The 18,119-nt window shown below is 37.3% G+C and overlaps 1 protein-coding gene across 1 annotated transcript in view; it reads left to right on the forward strand.

The window, feature by feature from the left end:
- The window catches only part of tenm2b (teneurin transmembrane protein 2b), a 218,739-nt gene that overhangs the window by 185,362 nt on the left and 15,258 nt on the right, over positions 1-18,119 (forward strand). The window contains exons 17-23 of the mRNA XM_056446894.1: positions 2,290-2,557; positions 2,907-3,050; positions 4,774-5,026; positions 7,854-7,874; positions 8,187-8,419; positions 13,756-13,910; positions 17,093-17,967. Coding sequence (XP_056302869.1) covers positions 2,290-2,557; positions 2,907-3,050; positions 4,774-5,026; positions 7,854-7,874; positions 8,187-8,419; positions 13,756-13,910; positions 17,093-17,967 — 1,949 coding nt within the window. The remainder of the gene's footprint in view (positions 1-2,289; positions 2,558-2,906; positions 3,051-4,773; positions 5,027-7,853; positions 7,875-8,186; positions 8,420-13,755; positions 13,911-17,092; positions 17,968-18,119) is intronic.

Here is an 18,119-nt window from a genome sequence, read left to right on the forward strand (position 1 = left end):
AAATTCACTAAAAGCTGAATTTATCTGAATTATTAGATAAATAAAATTGTATTTATTTTTAACATGAATATTTAATTATATAAATTCTTGTAATACACTCATTGCTATAAACAGTACATTATAGGCGTATTTCCTTTTAGTAAAGAAGTATTTGATTTAAAGGTGTTCATTTGAACTTCTTATGGATGAAATCTGAGCTCCAAACTTGTTCTTGATTGAGACATGTTGAATTATTATTTCCTCATTTGTGTTTCCAAATTGCTTTGTAATTTTTCAGAATTTTTATATCTGTTTTATTGTTTTCATTCCACCGGGGCAAGCCCTGATAAATAGGGGACTAAGCCAGAGTAAAATGAATGGATGAATTATTTTCTGTAAAGCTGCTTCTGGCCATGATACGTTCACACCTGGTTATAAGAAACGTGTTTAAAGGATTATATGCAGCATCCTTCATTTATTCTCTTAGGTAAGGCAAGATATTATCTTAAGGATCATACTTAGAGGGAAAATGTGCTCAATGCATTATAAAGCTTGAAGCATTAGAATCAGTACTCAATATCAGCCAATGACCATGACAAGGAATCGGTACTCAATATCAGCTACACAAAATCCTAATCGGAGAATCCCTAGCTTTGACTCAACTTGGCTGTCAGAGCAGCAATACTCCCCCTGCTGTACAAGACTGATCTTGGTAAGTCAGTAAAACACCCTTAGGAAAAAGAAGTATACTTAAGTAAAGGTCAAGTTTAAAAGTATTCTTTATTTATTAAGTATACTAACATCAATGTACTAGAAGTGTACTTGAAAAGTTCTTCTAGAAGCCGATACACTGCAGATACACTGAGTGACAAAAGCTGCACACTTTGTGGATAAAAATATAAAAATAAATGTTAATTTTTTGCTTGTACAGTTGTACAGTTCAAATAATTGTTCAGTTTTTTACTTCTGTCATTAAACAAAACAAATTAACACCATGACTGGTGTCAGTCTGAACAGCCGCACTGTGCCGCACCCACCCCAATCCCCCCTTTTGCTCACAATTTATAGTCTTTGCTTATTTGCAGGGCTTTATATTTAGCAGATTGTTAGCCTATTTATGATAGTATGACAGCAAAACAAAAGCAGAATATTGTAATTCCATGCTGCTCACAGTAACTTTATTGACGTGCAGCTGAACAAAGGCAGAGGACAGTAACTTTATTAAAGCATACCAAAACCAAGTCAAAGAGTGATAACTCGTGTTACGGTGTTTTGCATTGGTTTCACTTGGGCTTTTGGAAGTTACTGTTAAGACGAGACAATATTTTCTTAAAAAAAAAAAACAATGGTATTGACTCAAGATACGTATCCACATGAAAAAGGAGGTCTTCATTGTCCCAAAAATATTAATAAGTCATTTACGTCAAAGAACAAAGTTACAGTCTTTTACCTTTGCACGGCAAAGCTGACAGCTTACCTCCATGTAAATGGCTTTTCTGCTGTTACCAGTTTGTCTGGTAGCTAAACATGTATGTTGGCGGATTTGAGACACAGAGGGGAGATGACCGCAACAATGGGGTTCGAGTCAGGTGAAGAACGGGTAAACCAAAAAATAAAGTAAACAACAGGGTGAGAATGTGGTAAAATCTGAAAATGTGGTAAACATCTGGCTGCCGTAAGGGCTTTTCTTTTTTTTGGATTGCTTTTCAAAACACTGCAATTGAGTTTAGGGAAGGGGGTTGGTGCTTCAATTGGTGCTTCTTAAAACACTATTGGTTGGGTTTAGGAAAGAGGGAAGCTGGGGTTGGTTGGTCAGTCAGTCAGTTAGTTAGTCAGTCAACAGTTACCTCTGGTGGATTTATGCGAGAACAGCAGGCGCAAATGGCACTCGCAAGAAAAATTTGAGGTCTAAAAAAACGTACACAGTGGTGGATTCACGAAAACAAAAACTGCAACTGCAACTTGCTTTGTCCAGAATTGTATACAGCAGTGTGTAACCAGAATGAGCCTGGGTTTCCTCTATCCATTGCTGTCTGTACACTGACATTGAATGTAATTTAATCATGAGAATTTTTAATTCTGCATTTGGTGTGAACCCCCACCTCCTTTACCTCGCTCTCATCCAGGTAACAGCACCAATACATAACATATCAGGTCCTATTCTCATCATTCACTTACAATGATGCTACAGACCTCAGACTCTAACTTCAATCACTACTGAGCCTGTTGAGGCCCAGAGAGTGCGATTTTCTGCACATTCTTACTAGCTGCCCATGTTTAACCCACTTTTCTCTTCTTCCCACTCTCCAGGTCCTTCATGAGCAGGTGGAGATCCCTGGCACCAGTCTGAAACTCTGCTATCTGAGCTCCAGGACCTCAGGCTACCTTTCACTGCTGAAAGTGATTATGACCCCAGCTGTAGTGCCTCTCAGCCTGGCCAAAGTGCACCTGATGGTGGCCGTGGAGGGACATCTCCTCCAGAAATGGTTCCATGCCTCTCCTAACCTGGCATACACCTATATCTGGGACAAGACTGATGCCTACAGGCAGAGGGTCCATGGCTTGACCGAGGCTTTGGGTAAGTGGGATATGGAGTCATGTCAGGAAACAGGTGTATTTCAGCTGTTATCTTGTTTCTTGTCAATGCCATTGTCTGCTCCCCAGCGTCTTCTCTTAAATTGAGCTCCAAAACACAGATAGTTTTGGAGTTTAATGAGACTGCCTGTCTCTCATCCATTATGGTCTATGCCAGCGGCAAGTTCCTCCTGTGAGCTAATGAATTGATATGTCCCCGCTCGGTGATGGAGTGTTTAATTAAGATAGCACAGCTTTGCTCTTCCTCTAAGTGTCTTCCCTCTCTGTCATTTTTGCCTTCATTCTTCACATTTCTTTCCTATCCCTCTTTCCATCTGTCAATTTCTCTATAGTATCTGTGGGGTACGAGTATGAGACGTGTCCCGGTCAGCTCCTGTGGGAGAAAAGGACAGCTGTGCTGCAGGGATATGAGCTCAACCCCTCAAACTTGGGCAGCTGGTCTCTGGACAAACACCACATGCTGAACGTCCGCAGTGGTACGAAACCGAAACACCTTTCATATACAAGTTAATAAATTCATTTGGGAAGAGTTGGGGGACTCTCAAAATGACAACAATGATCAGTCAAAGAAATACATTAAATGTGGGAGTTTTATTGGATTTTTAAAGGGGCATCTCACACTGACAGATGCTGACCTACAGCAGCAGACACTTTGTCAGGTTTTGATGAATCATTGTTAACCTGTTAGCATCTGTTGCCATTGGCTAGTGCTCAGCAAATCACCATTTGTTGATTGGTTGTGGAATGTCTGAGAAGTGATGTACTGTAATCTAGTTATTGTATATTAGTTGGATAATCTGTGCAGTTTGAAGAGGCCTTTATACACAATTTTAAGGGATGCAAACAAAAACAATGGTCCCAACGTATTTCCTGTACATTTTTCATTTCTAAAGCTTTCGAGAATCCAAAAAAGAGCCACATGTTGATAAATAATGTTATGATAGCTGTTTTAACATTAAGTTATGATTGAATTGCCTCTTGTTATGAAATAGTTTGATAACAAGCAGGAAATGTTCATGGGCCAATGACATGACCACATTGAAATGGTCTATGAGCAGCTAAATCAAGTCAATAATGCACATATGTACCAAACTGGAACCTAATTATTACTGTTTTCTAGGACAATTTTCATGAGCATTATGTCAGTAAAGCCCATTCTAGTAAATCTCTAAGCGCATGCTTTTAGGTGGAGCAGCAATTACTACGCAGCATTTAAAAAGCATGTGAAAATACCACAATGTTTTAACAAAATAACATGTTTTTACTTCAACACTTACTTCATAACTTAAGTTGGGCGGGGCTTGAGTTCTGTATTGACATTATGCTGACGCGGCTAAAGATTCGCTACCCTGACAGTTCATTTAAAGTACTCTTGAGTCGACTCTTTTATAGATGAATCAATAGTTTTATAGCACTTTCAGATTTAAGCCTTATTCAAGCTGGATATTTCACTTCACTTAGAGCTGTGGTACACACTGCATGGAAGGTCATTTTGAAAAACCCATAATAGAGGCTCTCTAAAACACATTGTTTTTGTGAAATACATCTGACAACAAAAAAGAAACATCATCTACAGATACCTGCAGCCAATGGTTTAACAGCCTCAAGAAAAGAGAAGGCTTTTACGGACTCACTGTGTGAATTGTGTTGGTTTTAAGCACTATTATAGTACAGAAGTTTCTGTGTGGTTTTCCACACCTGTTTATCTTCAGGCTGTTGCAGCAACCAAGTCTGGCCTTCCAAAGGCTTAGTTCCGTCTTTCAAAAGATTTGTTTTAAAAGAAAAGAAAGAAAAAACAACATTTATTGTGATTGGAGCCCGTCTAGTGGGAAGCCAAATGAGGACGCAGAGATGAAGAGCATGCCAGTGGACTATAAAATAACACACGCTTCCTGCTTAATGTTGCTCGTTTCACGCACATTCATCATTGCTTATAATTTTATCACAGTATTAGGGTGAAATTCTGTGTGTTTGAGGGACCAGCTCATTTTTTTCTGGTCGTTATTGATGATTATGAGGTCTTTAATGACTGCTGGTTTCACGCTATTGATCAGGAAATGCAATAAATATGTCACAGCGTAGAAATTGATGCTTTCATTTAAGCATCACATTTGTGCGTGTAAAGACCATTAGAAATATGTCATGTTTGAAACCTCACTCAATTGCGTTTAGTGACAGTGTTTGATTTATTTCACACAGGAATCCTTCATAAGGGCAGTGGTGAAAACATCTTCCTTTCTCAGCAACAGCCGCCCATCATCAACAGCATTATGGGTAACGGCCGTAGACGCAGCATCTCATGCCCAAGCTGCAGTGGGATGGCAGAGGGCAACAAGCTGCTAGCGCCGATGGCTGTAGCCTGTGATGGAGAAGGCAACCTGTATGTGGGTGACCTTAACTTTGTGCGGAGAGTCTATCCGTCCCTCAATACCACAGCTGTACTGGAGCTCAGGTAAAACTGGTGGATCCACTTATAAAGTATGATGCATTTCTGTAGTCTAACACAGTGTTTCTCAACCACGTTCCTGGAGGACCACCAGCTTTGTGCATTTTCCATATCGCGGTAACCAAACACACCTGATTTAAATCATCAACTCATTAGCAGAGACTAAAAGACCTGTAATGTGTGTGACAGAGATAGGAGGTATTAAAAACATACAGTGCTGGTGGTCCTTCAGGAACGTGGTTGAGAAACACTGATCAAACATATTACAGAGCACAGCTGTTAAATAATGAGACTCTGCTATTCAAATCCAAATAAAAAATGTGTGGATTTTATTCAGATTTCACTGAGAGGAAAGGCCTTAATGAATAACAATAAAAATAGATATTCAAATCTCATACTTAATTAAAACTAAAAGAAAAGAATGAACGACACTTGCTGGATCAAAAATAAAAGGGAAAAGGAGTAATATTGTGAAAGTGTATAATAATTTGCAATAGTTATTTTAGTGTATTATAAAGTCATTAAAATGAATGGCGAAGCCGAAGTTCCAGTATCACATTGGAAAGCCTACATTGGAACGATGATAGAATGAACATACAAGTCGCTTATAACAACCTACAAGTTTAAAATAAACAAAACAAGTTATGCTGCCAAGACTACAACAACCTTACAACCCAAGCTTAAAAAAACAACTCAAAACTACAGGTTTTTGGGGGGGTTTTGTGCCGACAACTACAATATTTTATTTTACAAAGTGCTGTTTTCTATGAAATAACTATACTTTGATTATATCCCCTTCATAAGACATGCGCTATAGATGAATTGGGTAGGCTAAATTGTCCGCAGTGTATGTGTGTGAATGGAAGCTGGAAGGGCATCTGCTGTGTACAACATATGCTGGATAAGTTGGCGACACCTGATTAATAAAGGGACTTAGCCAAAAAGAAAATGAATTAATGAATGTATACAGTGCTCAGAATATATAAGTACAACGCTCACAAATCTATCTTTTAAATTCATATTTTTAATAGGAAGCTATACAATATTATATTTGTGCATATACATCAGATCAGTCAATACTGAAGCCAAATCTGGAGCTTAACTAAGAAAATAACTCACAATAATGGTCCAAAAACTAGCACACCCAAATTTATATGCTATAGAAAAATATTAAATACAAATTTAAAAAAGAGAAAAAATCAAGAGAAGCAAAAAAATAGAAAAATTTAGTTGAAATTTTGTAGGTTGTATTTTTTCTATTTTCTATATTTTGCTTGAATTAAAATGTGTTATCTTTCTATTTCTAAATATGTTTGGTGACTAAAATAATATTTGATTAAATATATCTGTTTAATAAATCTGTTTTGTTTAAATGCATCAAAATTCATTGCCTATATTCATTGAGAAATGGAGAAAAATAAAAATATCTGTGATTTTTATTTATTTATTTATATTTTGACGGATATTGCGATTGCAATTTGATTTGCGATTTTAATTTTGTAGTAAAGCTTTAGCTCAATAATCTGTAAGTTGTGGCAACAATTCTGCAACAGCTTTTAAAAATGACCTGTTTTTGTTCGGTGTCAGGGACTTTGAAACCAAGAATTTCCCATATTACCGACATGCTGTTTCTCTTTGATATTAATCAACCTATTAATGCTTCTTAAGCAGTATTATCACACTTGCCCGTGCTTTTTTGTTCGTTTTCTTTTTACTTTGAGCGTTCCGCATAATTTAGTTGTGCAATTCTGATTGGGCAGAGCGAATGTGTGCTCACTCATTTGGCTATTAAGACTGTCCCACACAGACGGCAGTCATGCATTTGCTGTGGGCGGGGAAAATTTAATACATATAGATTTTATATCGCAACCTAATGCGATTAACTAATTGCAACGTTTCAAACTGCGATTTGATTATTCGCACAGCCCTAATGGGTAACACTTAGGCCAATCTCAATTCTATTTTTGTACCCCTACCTCTTCCCCATGGCCCTTGAAACATAGTGTGAAGGTGAAGGGCTTAAAAATTTACCCCTAAGAATTGGGACAGCACTATAACACCTGCACACGTCATCATGTCATCGCAATCTCTTCATATGAGATCAGACGATCACGACTGCTGTAGTTATTCCAGTTGGTATTTTTTGGTTTATCATCAGGAAATCACTGAAGCCAACAATACCATGTTATCATAACCATATAATGTGGCAATAAGATCGTAACTGTACTGTGCGTTTACACAATGGCCATATTCATCTGTGTAAACACACATAAACAATATTAACATTATAGCAGACACTGTAAAAAAAGTAATTCCCAGCCACTAGACTTCTCTGATAGAGGATTCGAGTGTCATCGAGTGTCAGAATGTTGCAAGACTACTATACAGAAATTATTATTATGGATTTTAGATAGTGAAATTTTCTGTGTGCAGCCATGATGCCGTTATAGATGGTGTATTCTGGGAATATTTCGTACCCTTTGGTTTGGAGTGTGGTCCTCAAAAATCTCCATTTCAAGGAGTATCTAGCCATTCCCCTAAGGCCCACACCTTCAACATAAAGAGAATTGGGACACCCCTACCTCTCGTTTTTCACGTTCATGTGTAAGAGGAAGGGCTAAGGGGTAGAATTGAGATCGGGCCTTAGTTTGGTGGAAAAAAAAACAAGCAATTAAAAAAATACAAACATTTGGGATGAACGTGTATTTATAAATCCAGACTTTTATTTGAAAGATAAATAAAATTATTGTAGTATATTAATATCAAAAAGTATGGAAATGGATTTTTAATTGATGTATTTTTTCTCTCTCCTCTGTTTTCCTGCTCCATGAAGAAATAAGGATTTGAGACACAGGTAATTCAAATAAATAAATAATGTAAAAATATTCCTGTGTGCACATCTAAGCACATGCTATATTCACTGTATTTTTCAAACTGTCATTGTGCAGATTTTCTATGCTTGTGCACTTCTCTGCATGTTTTCTACAGCTCACTCAATGTACCAGAATTCCACTTTTCTTTTATATCGAAGTGGTTTCTTTTTTGAGCTCCAATTACTTTACCAGCATTGAACTGTTCACATTTAATCATGTTCACCAAGGTAACCGTGCTGTTTGTCAGAGGATTTTATTAAGAGACATTTCTCCCATTTGCCCTATTTCCATAGCAACAGTCCAAGCCATAAGTACTACTTGGCGGTGGATCCAATGTCAGGCTCTCTGTTCCTGTCAGACACTAACTCTCGGCAGATCTACCGGGTTCGCTCTCTGAACGGTGCCCGGCCCTTGCTGGATAATGCTCAAGTGGTGGCAGGGACCGGGGAGCAGTGCGTCCCGTTCGATGAGGCTCGTTGTGGAGATGGAGGCAAGGCATTGGAAGCCACACTAATGAGCCCAAGAGGTGATGCGCTTCTTTTTTTTTTAAGAAATACGATTATTTTCTTCTCATTCTGCGCATGTGATGGAGTGCAAATAATATACTATCAGGGTTCATACACATTTTTACTACTAAAAGTCCATGACTTTTCCAAAATATTCAAGTACATTTTCATGATGTAATGTTTCTTGTCTTCATAGAACAAGCAACAATCAATTTTGTTTAAATTTGTTTTTATATCTATGTAAAGTAGATTTTGATAATGCTTACACAGCACTAACACTGTGAGAGCAAGTTTTTGGCCAAGCACAGAAAAGAAGTAAAGACTTCTAACCTATAGTCAAGTTAGGGCTGCACAGCATATCGTTTCAGTATCGATATCGCAATGTGTGCATCCGCAATAGTGACATCGCAGGATATACAATGTTGGGATTATAGTTTAATATAGTTTAATCATAATGGAGTAATAGTTTATCATCTGCATGCATTTTTAAAGAGACAGTTCAGCCAAACATGACTTACCATTTTCATTACATGCTGGCCCTGGGAGAGAACCCTGAGCTCGGAGATATTTGAGCCCAGGGCTCCCCCCCCCCCGTCGATACGCATATCAGGAGATCCGAGATCAGATAGGTCTCGAGAGCGCCCCCTTTAGAAAATGGAGGAAAAGGAGGAGATGGGGTGGAAGGGGGGATTCTTCCAAACGAAGATAGAGCAGTAGGGAGAAAATGATCCATTTATAGTAGACTAGGATCACTCTGATTGGATTATTACTGATTACAGATGAGCGGCCAGTCATGCTCAATCATATCACGTGCTCCTCTCCAAATTAGTTTATGAAACTTCACTTTAAACATTTATGAGTTTTCTTTTTTTTTAAATGAACACAAAAAGAATATAATTGAATAACTCCTATAGTATTGAAACAAGTAAAGTGTGAGGAAATAGTGAGTACATTTTAATCTTTAATTAAACTGTCCCTTTAAGGCCTGTGACTGTGTGAACATGTCAATGTTTCAAATTTTAAAACATCCGACCACAAGTAATTTTTTGTAACTTTAATGAAGATTAAATAATATGCAGTGTTGATTATTCAATATCTGTACCTGAACAGTGAATACCTGAAATGACTATAATTCACTTTTATCTTTATATTTTATTTACATATTCTTGTAATTTATTTGTTATATATTATTCGAGATTCACTCCTCTACAAAATCCCCCCAATCAATCCAAATAAATCAGTTAAATCATCTGGTGAAATTGTATTCACATCGCAATATATATCACAGAAACACAAAATATCGGAATGTCAGATTTTTCCAGGCAAAAACCCCGAAAAACTTGACTGAGTTTTTCCGTTCAAAAATGCCCAATAACCTGCCAATGGGATAAGCAAAATAACCGTTGAATAAAATAATTTTGCTTATCCCAGATAATTTTCTTGTTTTAAAGGAAAAACCTTAAATAAAATGTTAACTCATTATTTCTGAACACAAGACAAGATCGTCTTGATTTAATAATTTGTAAATATCTGGACTAGTACCAAGACAACTTAAATTGCATTGATTAACTTCACAGCTCTTTACTACATCAAAGACTAAAGTTAGCTTTAAGACAAGACAAACTGGCATTTGCACACTGTGACACCTTTATTTCCCATGAAGCCAGAAACCGTTACTATTTAATCCCTTAGACAGTTACCGGAGTTGTCATTTTGTACGCTATCACAAACCTCAGTAACCTGTGATTCTCCAGACTCCAGACATCATTCTTAAAGCCCAGTATGGCCCGCTGATGTGAGGAAAATAAATGACACAGAAGGTAAAGAGAGACGGGGAGGTTAGCAGACTGCACTCAGAGAGCGACTCTGCCTTCTTATCTCAGAATAAAACACACTCTGACATGATCACCATGACAGCAGGAATCAAACTGTAGCAGTCGAGCAGAGCAGCGCCTGACTCTTTTCCAGGTCATTGCACCTACACACACAGACTACTAATTATTTTGCCTTTAAAACACATTTTCTCCTGGGATTGTCGGAGAGGGAGGGAACTACTTCAGATGCTTGGGAAGCAGTGAAATTCTTTGAGGGAGTCAGCAGTGATTTAAAGATGAGAAATGTAAAGGTCATGAACTTTCCTTTTTTCATGTTCTCTAATGTCAACTTATAATTTTATCAAGGTATGATAAAGGTATTTACGGAATAGGTATAAGGTATTTACATCAAATAACATCATCATTTATAGGTAATGGGCTATTTGCCTGTTTACATCCTCATCAGAACAACATTTGAATAGGGTTGCAGGTTGTAGATACAATAGTAAACACTGACTGGTGTGATTGATTAACAATTTTGCACACTATATTTAAAAATTAAAGATATGAACAAACAGCTGTGTGTTCACCTATTAGACCTCTGCATGTATGTTTGATAACCGACATTGTTCACAGATGGATGGATACAGTGTTGGGGGTAACGCATTACAAGTAACGTAAGTTAGGTGATAATACTACTTTTCTAAGTAATGAGTAAAGTAGCACATTACTTTTAAAAAATACCTAATATTGAAGTTACTTTTTTGAAAATGTTACGTGAGGCACTTTTTAGATTAATTAATTCACTTTTAACAAATAAATTGCTGAATTAAAATGAAAGTAGTCACAACGAATCATGCAGTCAATGAGAGAATGTGTTCATTATTTTGTACACATCGAAGAAAAGATAAAGGGGATTGTCTCAATGGACAGTGATTTTAACTAAGGAAAATAGTACAAACGTAGCAAACATACAGATTTAAACATTCAATAATCTGTATTTATGTAGTTCTCGGATAACATTATCCTAAAAAAATGTTTTGGATGTGTTTTTTTAGGTAAATGTAGGTGTAGGTTATACAGTGCATTGCTAATTACAGAGCTCCTCTATTACAAAAAAAGAAGAAGATGAAAAGAAAAACAAGTTCTGAAAGAGATCAAGGCCCACTCCCAATTCTGTTTTTGTACCCCTACCCCTTCCCCTTGGCCCTTGAAACAGAGTGTAAATGGGAAGGGCTTCAAAATTTACCCCTAAGAATTGGGACAGCACTACAACACCTACACACATCATCATATGTCATCACGATCTCTTGCTTCATATGAGATCGACGATCACGACTGCTGTAGTTATTCCAGTTGCATTCTTTTGTGGTTTTTATCTTCAGGAAATAACTGAAAGCATATATTATGTTATTATAATCATATAATGTGCCAATAAGATTGTATCTGTACTGTGTATTAACACCGTGGCCATATTCATCTACAGTAAGTAAACACACAAGAAAACAGCATTAACATTATAGCAGACACTGTAAAAAGGTCATTCCCAGCCACTAGACTTTTCTAACAGGGGATTCGCGTGTCATCCACAATGTTGTGGAACAGCTATACAGGAGTTATTATTAGGGATTATAGTTAGCAAAATTTAGCATTTTTTAAAACATATACTTGTTTGTTGCAAAAATTCGTAATAATGATTAAAAAATTAGTAATTTGTTCATCTCTACTTCCGTATGCAGCTATGCTGTGTTGTGGGAAATATTCTTACCCCTTGATTTTGAGTGTGGTCCTGAAAAATCTCAGTTTGAAGGGGTATCTAGCCATTCCCCTTTGCCCTACGCCTTCAAGCTAAAGAGAATTGGGACACCCCTACCCCTTTACGTGAACGCACAAAACGAGGGGTAAGGGGAAGGGCTAAGGGTAGAAATGGGATTAGGTCAAAGTCTCAACCTTTTTTTTTTTTTTAATTACTTTTTTCAATAAAAAGTAATGCAAAAGTAGCGTAACGCTTTACTTACAATAAAAAGTAACTAAGTAGTGCAACTAGTTACTTTTTTGGGCAGTAACTCACTATTTAAATGCGTTACTTTCAAAAGAAACTTTCCCTAACACTGGATGGATGTTTGGTGATATATGTTAAAGCTTATAAATACTCAGTACATATCAAATAAAAACAAAGCAATAGAGAACACATCATAAAAACAGTGACTTAATTTTATAGTGCGACAATTCTGTTCCTGTTCCAATACTGAATCTTATACAGGCAGTACATCATTGTCTTGTCTTTCAATCTTTCTGAAAATCCAGCAGCAAATTGTGCCTTGTTTGTAAACAAATCCATGACGAAACTAGTTGAACAAAGTTATTCTTAATGTAGTCTGGATCTTTACTAAAAATGTATTTGATCCACTGTTTCCTATTTGCTTTTCTGTTCAGATAGGAAGGAATTCAATGCAAAGACAGCGTTTCCACAACATCTTGTTTATCATTTGTTTCTGTGTATACCCGTGTTGGCCTTGCTTCTTTTAACTCTACATTTCATATTATATATAATGACCTCTTAAATGTTAAAAGATCAAGCTAATTATTATTTCTAAGTTTGCGAGACAGAACAACGTAAAGAAAATAATTGTATCATGTATTTCTGTCTTAAATGGGGTCAAGGAACTGTATCACAGTTGTGCAGAACAATTTCAAATGCGTATCGAGATGTTAAGTCATATTTTGGTTTGCAGCTTCCGAAAGCATTAGTATAGTTATATAGATGACATTTAATTAGTGCAGGTTTTCTTGATTTAAACAAGTTCAAGCACAGAATAACATGATGACACATGCTGTAGATCCAGAGATAACTTAAAGAAGATATCCAGGATGTGATTACAATGCAATAATAATCATGTAGTACTTTTATATGAAAACATTGGGAAGTTCAACCAGTAGAAACCAGGTAGACTGAGGGTATGATGGGTGTGGATGATCTGTAGAGACCAGTCGGACAATGTTTTCCCAGCCTGATATCACGAGGAAATGTGACTATTTTACGTTTTGCCAGTGTAATGGCTAATTCGTACAAGTTCAGTCATACGAAAATGTATGATTTTAAAAAGTATACGTGACACTCAATCCCACCCCTAAACCCAACAGTCATTGGGGGATGAGCAAATTGTACTAAACTGTACGAATGAGATTACGAATTCTTACAAATTAGCCACTAAATTAAAAAGTTACGAAGTTGCCGTTGATTTTTCATTCTTCTCAAAAAATAGAAATAATCATTATTTAATTTGAGTGGGTGGACCGGCAGTCACTCCTTATATGGCATAATTTTATGGCATTAATTTTATTATATGGCTAATGACAAAATTAGCATAATTATTCGACTGTGTTAATCCTCATACTTAATTATTACATCTCACCCATCCTTTTACTAGCTACAAGGTGAATGTTTTTAATATTTTTGGAATCCTATTTTAGCATGTCTTATACAAGTTCTGTCATGCAGGAGTATTGAGTTTTTATTCACTGTCGGCTCTTTTTTGCAGGTGTCGCACTGGATAAGAATGGCCTGATGTACTTTGTGGACGCTACAATGATACGCAAAGTGGATCAGAATGGCATTATCTCCACTCTGATAAAGACCAATGACCTGACTGCAGTCAGACCTCTCAGCTGTGACTCCAGCATGGACGTCAGCCAGGTTATTATTACCTTCCTCAACTCTCTCGCACTTCTACTTAAGCTCCTGGTCCATAAAAGATGCTCCAGCCTGCTGAAATAAGAACTGGTGTTGAAATCAGGGCTAATGTGCACATCTCAAATCCATTAGATTTTTATGCCATATTATTTAATGGACAGGTCAGAATTAATAAGGAGCTTTATTATTATCCATTTGTTTTGGTTAGTAATGCAGCTAAGAAAGGGAAAATATTACATTTGCGTACAAACCCTTTAACTTACATTCGATTTTTTTAAGTTTATGAAATTAGAATGGAAGAAATTGTGTATAAGAGCATTTAAGTTTAAAACAGCAGGTATAATCTACATTAATTTACACTGTGTGATTTGTTAAAACATTTAAAGTTTTAATATAGATGTGTACACAAAGTAAAAAATATCGCAATATAAATAAAGTGAACAGTAAAAACTGTTAAACTAATTAAGTGACTTTACATTTATTTAAAGATGTAACAGTCTACATCAGGCATGTCCAAGCTCGGTCCTGGAGGGCCGGTGTCCTGCAAAGTTTAGTTCCAACCCCAATCAGACACACCTGGGCTAGCTAATCAAGCACTTACTAGGCTTTCTAGAAACATCCGTGCAGGTGTGTTGAGGCAAGTTGGAGCTAAAATCTGCAGGACACCGGCCCTCCAGGACCGAGTTTGGACACCCCTGGTCTACATGAAGCACTCAGAACAGCTGTCAAATAAACAAAAATTCATTCACATTGAACCCATTTAAGTCTGCTGTTTTAGTTTGAATTGTGCAATGCTTCGTTCTTTATGTTTCATCTTTACATGTTTGAGCTAGAGCTAGCCAATATTTGCTTGTCAGAATGTCTCTCTGGGTCTCTTTGACATTGACAGTGACTAACAATGGAACTGGATGATCAATCAAGCCACTGTCATCATTTGTCTAACGCTGTGATACATTCTGGAAACAGAAATTCCTGATTCCACTGGAGGAATCTGGAAACAGAAACACATTTCTGAAAACGCTTTTATGAAGTCTACTGTCAGAAATTAGAAATTCAAACAGGACCCGGAGCGTTGTTAAATGAATATAAAATCTGAATTCACACTCACACTCACAGCTGCACCACATCTATATTTATTAGACTTTTTCGTGCTAAATGTACCTTTTGTTTTTGAAGTCGATTTTATTTCTTAAAACTCATTTTTGAAAATCATTTAAATATTTATTTGCAGTAACACTTTTTTTTTTTTGAGTATTCCATTTTATTTTGATGGTCCATTTGAGTATTAGTAGACTGTCTGCTTAATATCTGTTGATACTGCTGCTAAACAGTCATTTAACTGACTATAAGAAACTTTGCAACTACATGTCAACTTAAACTAACCCTGACCCCAACCTAACGGTCTACTTATAATCTAATGAGAATTAGTTGGCATGTAGATGCAATGTAACTTAAATTCAACAAACAGACCATCAAAATAAAGTGTGACCTTATTTGCATATAAATTAATTGTTTATGCTTTTAAAAATCACATATGGCCCACTATACATTATGCAATTACACAGTATACACTCAGCTCTCCATATAATATAAATTTGCCCTACACCGCCCTACACCACTGTAGACAACAGAGGGGCTTTTAGGTCTCAAAGTGTCCAACTTTATTTTAGATTTTATTTCTTATTCATTATGTCAAATAATCATGAAATGAATTAAATAAATAGCCACACTACCAGCACGATTTAGTTCACGGAAAACTGAAAATTCTGTTTGTTTTCAAAAACCACTGACTTGCATAGTATTTGTCTTTCATGCTATGAAAGTTGTTCTTCAAAATAATTATTCCAAATAATTTCTTTAGAGTTCAACAGAAGAAGAAACTCATAATGATTTGGCCCCTTATAAATATTGAGTACATTTTTATTTAGGGGTTAACTTACTCTTCAACAGAATAGAATAGTGCATAAGTATACATGAATTGGGATTCACCTATTGTGTTACTTCATTTGCCATTAGAAGCTCCAGGTCCTAATGAAACTTGTAACTCTTACATTGCACATAGGCTGTACCAGCCTGAAATAGATGTGTTATTGAGAATGTTTGAGTGATGAGTCATGTGGAGGCAATTCAGTCCACTATATTATTGATGATTTTAAATATATTGTGTAAGCAGTTTTTTTTTTTTTTTTTTTGAGATTTCACAGTTCCCCCAATTAGCAGTGCACAGAGGCATTGCAAAATGGCCCCCATTTTTTTCTTGGGTAACACTTTATTTTGATGGTCCATTTGAGTATTAGTAGACTCTTTGCTTAATATCTGCTGATACTGCTCCTTAAACAGACATTTAACTTAACAAACTTTGCAAGTACATGTCAACTTACACTAACCCTAACCCCAGTCTACTAGTAATATAATGAGAATTAGTTGGCATGTAGATGTTGAATGTAACCTAAATTCGGCAAACAGACCATCAAAATAAAGTGTGACCTTTTTTTCTTGAAATGGATTTGGAAATAACTAAACTTTTACTTCACTCATTTACATGGATCTATTAAGCTATTAATTCAGCCATATGCTTGAACCAGAAACTAAGGAAGATTCAGAAGAAATGAAACAGCAATTTTCAGGGTCAAGTACCACTCATTAATATCTGTAGGGTATTTTATGCATCACTTTCTACATCTATGAGGCACGGTAATTGAGTTAAGACTTTTACTAATTGATATTATAAGACTTTTTACTGTCATGAAACAGCTGATAGTGTGTTGTTAATGTTACACAAACCATGTTTCCATTAGCCATTGAAAACACTAAATCACTGTGGAGATCATTTGAAAAGCCAGGCCAGTTGATGGGATTGGTTACACCAGGGGTGTCCAAACTTGTTCCTGGAGGGCCGATGTCCTTCATGGTTTAGCTCCAACATCCTTCAAAACACCTTCCTGGAAGTTTCTAGTATACCTAGAAAGAGCCTGATTAGCTGGTTCAGGTGTGTCTAATTGGGATTGGAACTAAACTATGCAGGACACCGGACCTCCAGGATTGAGTTTGGACACCCCTGGGTTACATATTTGTGTCTGTAGGAAATGTGTGGTTTCACAGGTATTTTTGAGACTACAGCAATGGTCTTGATCAATGGATTTACATGAAACAAAAAAAAAAAAAACATACTTTTAATGTTTTAGGTACGTCTGGAGTGGCCCACAGACCTGGCCATTAACCCAATGGACAACTCTCTGTATGTGCTGGAGAACAACATCATCCTGCGCATCTCAGAGAACCACCAGGTCAGCATTATTGCAGGACGGCCCATGCACTGCCAGGTCCCTGGCATTGATTACTCGCTCAGCAAACTTGCAATTCATTCTGCGTTGGAGAGCGCCACAGCCATCGCTATCTCCCACACAGGTGTGCTCTACATTGCTGAGACCGATGAGAAGCGCATCAACCGCATCCGGCAGGTTAGCACCAGTGGTGAGATCTCCCTGGTAGCTGGTGCCACTTCCGAATGCGACTGCAAGAATGATGTCAACTGCAACTGCTTTTCAGGAGATGAAGGCTACGCTGCAGACGCCTTTCTCAATTGTCCCACTTCGCTGGCTGTGTCACCTGACGGCACCCTGTTTATCGCTGACCTGAACAACATCCGTGTCCGTTCGGTCCGAGGCAACCGTCCCAATGCCACAGCAAGTGGACAATATGAAGTGGGTTCATCTCTGGAACAGGAACTGTATGTTTTTAGTGCTGACGGCCTTCACAGGCAAACAATTAGCCTCATTACAGGCTTGCCCCTGTATAACTTTACCTACGGGTTGGACGGAGAGTTGGCAGCTGTTACAGACGCCTCTAACAACACACTTCGGGTGCGGAGGGAGGCGTCTGGCTCGATCAGGCTGGTGCTGCTGCCAGAGAACCAGGTGGTAACACTGGGAATGGACCCAGCCGGCAACCTACGTTCAGTGTCCGCCCTCAGCCAGGAGGTGGCACAGCTCAGTTACGACGCGAACACAGAACTTCTTGCCTCCAAATCAGATGAGACTGGATGGACAAACTTCTACAAGTGAGTATAAAAACTGTGAAAAACAGACAAGTCAGGGGCAAATTTAATGAGAGCAATTTATTTTAACATGCAGAAAACTATTTGTGCCATTTGTTTGGATATGGGCATTAAAATCTCTTTGGCCTTTTGGGTTGATCAGATCAAAAGTAGAC

This window comes from Danio aesculapii, chromosome 21, assembly GCF_903798145.1.
Source record: "Danio aesculapii chromosome 21, fDanAes4.1, whole genome shotgun sequence".
NCBI classification, from domain to species: domain Eukaryota; kingdom Metazoa; phylum Chordata; class Actinopteri; order Cypriniformes; family Danionidae; genus Danio; species Danio aesculapii.